This window comes from Castor canadensis, chromosome 14 (assembly GCF_047511655.1).
Source record: "Castor canadensis chromosome 14, mCasCan1.hap1v2, whole genome shotgun sequence".
Lineage (NCBI taxonomy): Eukaryota > Metazoa > Chordata > Mammalia > Rodentia > Castoridae > Castor > Castor canadensis.
In genome coordinates, this window is record NC_133399.1 from 110,428,266 (window position 1) to 110,435,753 (window position 7,488).

The 7,488-nt window shown below is 44.0% G+C and overlaps 1 protein-coding gene across 2 annotated transcripts in view; it reads right to left on the reverse strand.

Annotated features, from left to right (window-relative positions):
* The window catches only part of Agpat5 (1-acylglycerol-3-phosphate O-acyltransferase 5), a 45,195-nt gene extending 41,201 nt beyond the window's left edge, over nt 1–3,994 (reverse strand). Inside the window, exon 1 of one of the 2 annotated variants that reach the window (XM_074055296.1) lies at nt 3,683–3,994. In XM_074055296.1, the coding sequence (XP_073911397.1) occupies nt 3,683–3,901 (219 nt within the window). In that variant the 5' untranslated portion in view covers nt 3,902–3,994. The remainder of the gene's footprint in view (nt 1–3,682) is intronic. The other variant, XM_074055295.1, reaches the window with a different exon arrangement.
* Nucleotides 3,995–7,488: the final 3,494 nt, after the last annotated feature.

The window sequence follows — 7,488 nt, forward strand, 5'->3', positions numbered from 1 at the left end:
TTTTAAAGTGGTGAACCCCCCTCCCAAAAAAACCAAATAAATAAAGTCTCAACATAGAGGTTATAGCACTCTAATTTATCAGGTTTCCAGTGTGTGTGCGTGGGGGGGGGAGTTGTTTGTTTTGTTTCATTCTTTGGTATACTATCAGAAATGGTAATTTCAGGGTTAATAACTCAAAGTGCATGAAATCATGAATAAGAAGCTGGTTATTATATAGAATTATATACAGACTGAAAATAAGACAACAATCAAATGTTCTATTTAAGGGATAAGTGCAGGTAAATTTGTAAGTAATTAAAATATTATGGGAAATTATTTTTAAAGTAATCTTACTTATAGGAAATCAGGCTTGCTTTACTTTGGTATGCCAAAAAAAGCAAAGACCTATTGTCTTAATATGTAACTACCTAAAGAAATAGGGTAAAGTTAAACTAAGAAATAACAAAGTATTAAATAGGTAGAACTACAGGGTTCATGTCTGTGAGGGGTTAAATAGTGGCTCCCCCATGTTTCCATCCTAAACCTTGGAACCTGTGAACATTCCCTTATTTAGAAAATGGGTCTTTACAGATGTAATTAAAGATCTTGAGATGAGAAGATTATCCTGGATTCTCTAGCAGGGTGCCTTAACCCAATGACAAGTGTCCCAATCAGAGAAAGAGAGGGGAGGGAATGGAACTGACCAAGAGGCAGAGACTGGAGTGCTGTGGCCCAAGTCAAGAAACCAGACAGCCACCAGAGGCTGAAAGAGACAAAGAACAGATTCTCCTCCCTCAGGGAATGTAACCCAGCCTGCATCTTGATTTCAGACTTCTGGCCTCCACAACTGTGAGAATAAATTTATTCATTTAAGCAACTAAGTTTGAGGTGATCTGCTATGGCAGCCCCAAGAATCGAATAAGGTTACTTGAATCAATGCCTCTTACAATAGTAAAGAGATTCACGTCATTTTTCAGTGAGTCTCAAATTAGTGAACTATGTAAATTTACAAAATTCCTATTACTTATTCTAAAGGAATAAGTGGTGAATGTGGTATCCAGTTGAGTTTCAGTATAAATAAGAGACTCTGGTGGGGGGGGATAAACAAGTTATAAAGAATAATTCTAGCAACAGAGATATGTATGAAATTAGGAGAGAACAGATGTTTACCTAGAATCCAATGGAATAACCAAGTAACTTTTCCTGCCAAGAACACATCATATGTTCTACAGACCTACATCTCTTCAGCTGAAAAATTCTACGCACAAGAAAATATCGTGCAACAACTACCCTGAACCATTTCTTTGTAAACCTAGAATTAAGACATAAAAATAATTCTTAAAAAACTAATTTAAAAATGCATCTTCAATGTATATAATTTAATGTTTTCATTTATTTAAAAATTTATATCCTCTTAAATCACTAAAACTTTAAAGTCAACAATTTATACAGAATAAGAGGATCATTATTAGTCTTGCAAATGAAAGCTGTCAAACAATTCAAGAAAAAAGTGCCTTTTAAGAAACACAAGAAAAACAAACTAAAATTTTAATCAAGCCAGGTGTGGTGGTACAGGCCTATAATCCCAGCACTCAGAAGGTGAAGGGCAAAGTATCACAGGCTTAAAGCCACACTGCACTACATAGCAAGTTCCAGGCAAACCAGGGCTACACAGTGAGATCCTGTATTAGAAGAAAAAAAATAATCAAACATCTCAGTGATAAAGTTATTGATGAAAAATAGGTTAAAAGTAAAATTAAGGTGACAGAATGTACTTGAAGTCTTTTTCCTTTGGGTTTTATATTTAAAGATAGCTATTTATTCCTATATTGATTTAATCTCAAAAGAAACTACAGAATGTTGAAAGGTACCTTGTCGACATAGGAAACTCACAATCTAGAAAAAGACTCTAACATATTCAAAAAAAACCCTGCACCTTTACTAAACAGCAAACAACTCCTCCCTCGCTCCATCCTCTCCCCGCCCCCCAAAAAAATCAAGAACAAGAAATTCTTGGGTCTATGGTTTTATTATTTTGAAGCCTGCCTCTCATGATCAGTGAGCAATTAGTTCTAAGATCCTTAACAAACTTTACCAAGGTACATCCATTAAATAAAATTTTGAATTATACTTAGGGTTATCAGACATCTTTTCATAAATACATGAAGATTATTAGTAGATTTATTGGAATAATAGAGTGGGGAAAATGAGTAGATTAAGTGTTTCAAAAGTCACTTGCTAGGAAATCAAGAATTGGACATTTGCAGTCAGCAGTACATAAGATGTATAATTTCAGAAACGCTGTGAAGTTTTACAATCATTTTTAAAAATAAGAAATTGCTAAACCTAAAGTACTCCAATGGCATTTTCTACATTATACTACATAGAACATACACAGAGCATTTTTTCTTTTTTCTTTCTTTACTTACATGTTAGTTTTTTGAACAAAAGTAATTCACCACAAGTAATTTTTCTAAGAGGTGAATGACGTGTTCTGAGTTGTCACATAATGTGAAATTAAATACTTAACCATGATAACATCATCCATTTAGATTAACTTGGTGAACAGCATGGACGAAAACATCAATCTGAATTAGTGAAAATGTAAGTGGCACCCATTCTAAAAGTCAACTACCAGGAAACCATGATGTGTAAACAGCGATTTTTCTTTCTTTCCTAGGAAACACTGTCAAAAAGACTGATTCGAACGGAGGCCCTGGCCTCTCCTAGTTCAGATCCCACAAATAACCTTCACTAGAGCAAACTCAGTCAGGAATCAATCAATTCTTCAACTGGAAACTCAAGATAGTAGCAACCTGACCGGCAGGGGAAGGGCAAGGTAACAAATACAAAATACCTTCCTATTCTCCCACCCCAACTCCCCCGCCCGCGCGCGCCAAGGGAAAGAGAGGCTAGCTGGAATAACCAAAAATCTCATTTTTCAAATTGAAAAAGCAAAGGGAAACTCGAAATTGTTATTTTTATAAGACTTCAAATAACTAAGTAATGTCTTAAGAAGGCCCTCTACTTTTATTGTTTTTTTCAAGTTTAATGTACAACTCCGATCTTTATAGAGAAACAGTAACAGGAAAAACGTAATCCGACAAAAGATCAGCCACACGTTTAAACCGAGTCAAAGTTGGCAAGAACTGTATCTACAGTAAGGCTCCTACTGTAACAATGTATCGATTTCCTCGCCCGGCTCTCACTGGTACCGGCCAAGAACGCAAGACTGTTGCGCTACTTCCCCAAATAGCAACATCAATCAGTTTTAAGAAGTCTTTTTAAAAAGACCTCTAAGTGCAAATGGATCCTGTTCAACACCTTCCTGGATCAAATGCCAAAACCTGTCAAACGTCTGTCCTACTTAAAATGTTCACCTCACCTACTTCGCGGGCACCAAGACACGGAGTAACACCAGATTGATCTGGGGGTGGGGACGGGCGGGGGATTCCGAGGTTACTACCGCTTCCGAGAGATCTCAGCTGGACCCTTGCAGGTCCAGCAAGTGGAGAAACAGAACTTCCCCCGCAGTGGGAGGATGGGTGCGGCACGTGTTCTTGGGCTGCATCTGCCGGCCAGGCCTGACCGACCCTAAATCACCCGGGGTGTGGGGGGGTCCAGTCTGGGGCTGGGGAGGCGCCCGAGTCCCCGCGGGGGTTCGGGTGACCAGAGCGGCGCGGGAGCGCGGGAAGTGCCTCACCTGCACCCCGGTGTAGTTCTCGAAGAAGAAGAGCACCATGCTCTGGTATACACAGTACAGCCGGTCGTCCATCATCTGGTAGATGCGAGCGGGCAGCAAGGCGGACAGCAGCCGCCAGATCCCCCAGGCCAGTACGTAGGTGGGAGCCGAGCCCAGCAGCACGACCCCCGGGAGCAGGTAGCGCATCGAGTACGAGTGGAGCACCAGGGACAGCAGCATCTTCCCGGCTCGGCTGCCGCGGCTCCGCCTGCCCTCGCAGCCCGGCCGCCAAGGCTTCAGCCGCGGCCGTCGGGCGGCCAATCACCGCGCGGGGCCGGCCGCGCCGCCGCCCCCTCACCTCCCGGGCCCGGGCCGCCCAGACGCCGAGCCCGCCACCCGCGCCCGGCCTCCGCCCCCAGCCGCATGGGCCGCGCCGCCGCCGGGGGCGGGCGGGGACTGCAGCCTGGGCACTGCTGGCGGCCGCGAGGCAAGGGGACGTCGCAGCCCTACCGGGCTCGGCAGCTCAGGAACACTCACACCCCATGACCCTCGCCCGTCACCAGGCCCCCCCTGCCAGGGGCGGAGCTCCGCGGCAATAACACGCCTCCTGATTGGCAGTCCGTTACCTGGTTCCCCGCTGGGAGGCGGGGCTCCGCGGGATAAACTGCCCTCTGATTGGTCAACTACGGCTGACGGTTGAGGCGCAACTGCCTCTCGGACGCGCGAAGGGCGGGCTCTCCCCACTGCGCATGCTTCTTAGGGTAGCTGGTGGCCGGCAGCTTGGGGCCGAGGTGGGTACTTGGTGGCTGTCCCCTCATTTGGACTTGGTTCAGGCTGGTTTGAGTGTCCCTGGCTACTTGGGATGCGCACCTCCTTTCCTGCAGGGCCGTGGGCGTCCAGATGCGTCCTTCAACCGAGGTCGGCGCGGGTCCCCATGTGTGCTTGGGCCTCGTGACCCCCGGCTGGGAGGACTCTTGCGTTCGGCGGATGTCAGGCAGGCCTGTCGTGGGAAGGCCAGCAGGACCCAGTCCCACCGGGTGCCGTGGGCTGGGTTGAGCGCTGCCAGGTTCCAGCGCTGCAGTTCCAGCTGCTCGCTGCTCACGTTCCAAGCAAATGCGGAGGAGCCCTGCCTCCCCGCCCCGCTCACCTGGGTCTCAAAACCCTCTGTCTGATGGAAGACAGAGGTCTTCCATCATTGCCGTGATAGTTACATGCTTGTACGCACTGAGTAGACTTCACAGGACCATTTCCACATCTTATTAGACCTTTACGAAATTTTCTCTTCACTTACCAGAGCCTTGCTTTTGACATTTTTTTATTTGGCAGTACTGGGCTTTGAACACGGTGCTCTACCACTTGAGCCATACCTCAGCCATTACCCTCCTTTTAAAAAGTAGGGATTCTCATCTTTTCTGTAGTACTAAAGTACTTGCCTGTGCATGTAGACTTCATAAATACTCCCCCCAAAAATTGGAAGGTGGGGTAGCCATTTTATTGGTATAAAAACTATTCACAGACTCGGACCTTTATACTACCCTAACTAGTTGAGACCAGACAGAACTACATTAGAAAAGTGTACAAAGAGATAAAGCAGGTTTTGTGTTAATGTTATCTATCTGTATAACGAGTAAATGGGTGTGTATGTGTAAATACATTATTTTCTGTGAATTACCCCAGTTTACTAGCCCTTCTGGGGTTTTTTTGGCCTTTCCATCCAAGACCTCTTAATCTTCAACCCAAGTCTTCTGTCTCTGCTTCCTTGTCTTGTACTTTCCTTAATTCCTTGCGGTCTGCATTCCATTTTCCACCATTGCTGCAGAGTTGCAACATGAGCAACACAGTTGGCATTTGCAGATGCTAGTGGGCACCTGGGTGTAACAGTGAAAACTGATTCCTTCTTACCTTCCTGGAACAAAGTTTAAACGGAATTCCATGTGGGATGAAAAGAGGACATTCATAGTACTATAAGAATATATGTCAAGGAGAGCTAATTTAGTCTGAGAACAAAGAAGGCTTCTAGGTAAAGTGGTATTTAAGATGAAGCTTGAGAGTGAAGCTACAGGTAAGCTACAGATTAAGAGGAAGATCCTTTCAGGTGAGAACAGCAGTGTGGAGGTGCTTGAAGCTGGCAGAGTGCCAGTATTCAACATGGAGAACTGTAGTACGACATGCTCCAACTACAAAAATTTCTTTTAGATGCCTCCAAAGACTACAGTATGTTCTCCTAACATATTCTTAAGATGGTAGCTAAAGTTTTTATCATAAATGTAACCAGTTGCTGGTGCTGGTGGCTCACATCTACAATCCTAGCTACTCAGGAGGCAGAGATCAGGAGGACCACAGTTCCAAGCCAGCCCTGTGCAAATAGTTCTGGAGATGCCATCTCAAAAAAACCCATCACAAAAAGGGCTGGTGGTTTGGCTCAAGCAGTCAGAGTGCCTGCCTAGCAAGTGTGAGGCCCTGATTTCAAACCCCAGTACTGCCAATAAATAAATAAATTTAAATAGCTAAAAAAAAAAAAGTAGGTTCTTATGAGTTGCAAATACACTTTATTTTGAAAATAAAGTGGCTACAAACATCTTTTCAGTGAACCCAATGGGTTATAAGTAGCATAGTGATGTCATAACCATCAGGATCTGTTTTAAAAATACTTGAGCTTTTTTTTTACAAGTTGGAAATTTTACATTGATCATTTTTCTCCTTGAAAATACATCTTATTTGACTTCTACCACAGAATTCTTAGTGCATTATGCTTTTATGCATCAAAGTGTTATTGATCAGAGTATATCATTACAGTTCTAAGGATTAAAATTCTTATGGGCCGAGCAATACACAATAATCATGTTACAAAATCTGATAGGAATTGTTAAGTAAAAGCAAGTTTTATTGAAAAATGCATCTCTCAATGATTCTTAATTTAAAATTGTCAGTTTGTCTGTCAGTATCCTTATAACCAAAGTCCTAGGTCAGAGGCCCACCTCCAAAGATTCCAAAATGTCATGTCTGCCCACTTGCTGGAGTAGAGGTGAAGGACAAAGAAAAGAGTTTAATATGGGGTCCAGTGGCCACAGGAAGAGGGAGAATAAGATTTCAACCCATCTTTGGGGCACTGCTGGTGTTACCAGATTTAGGTCACTGAAAGTTCTTAGTCTCACTGGAGAAAGAATTCAAAGATAGAGGAGATTAAGGAGGAGCAGGTTTATTAATGCACAACAAAATTAAAGCAGAGCCACAGTGCCTGCTCCACATGGGAGCGTGGGTAGGCTCAAGAAGGAGCACTGCACTGAAGGTCCTAAGACCTTAGGCTTTTATTGGGGTCTGTGGACATGGCCTGATGAGTCCTGGAAAACTGAGCTAACGTGTAATTAAATTCCAGAGACTGAATTATGTATCATCAACGCTGCCCACATGTTGGGGGTGGGAGCTCTTGGCCTGGGTTGGTTAGACAGAGGCTTTCATTTTTCACAGGTTGTGGGGGTTGTGGGTTAGCAAGATCCTTTTGTGAGCCACGAGTCATTCTGTTAAGGGCAGCAGGCCAGAATATGATTTCTTAACAACATCCAAACCATTTTCTTCAACCATCAGGTTTCCTAACTCCCTGCCTAACTACTATATCATTCCCATGTAAGGGACTCTTACTGTATCGTAAGAGAGGAGGGCTACTCCTTCAGAAACTACTCCCTGATGACAGGGACATTAGCCCTACCAATATGTCTACCTTTTACCTGTGTTGTCTAGTACAGGTGATGGCTGAGGATGAGGTGGTAGAGTGGAAGGATGGGGTGGACTGCTTTGTAGACTTCCTGGTTGCTGGTGATGTTTATCTT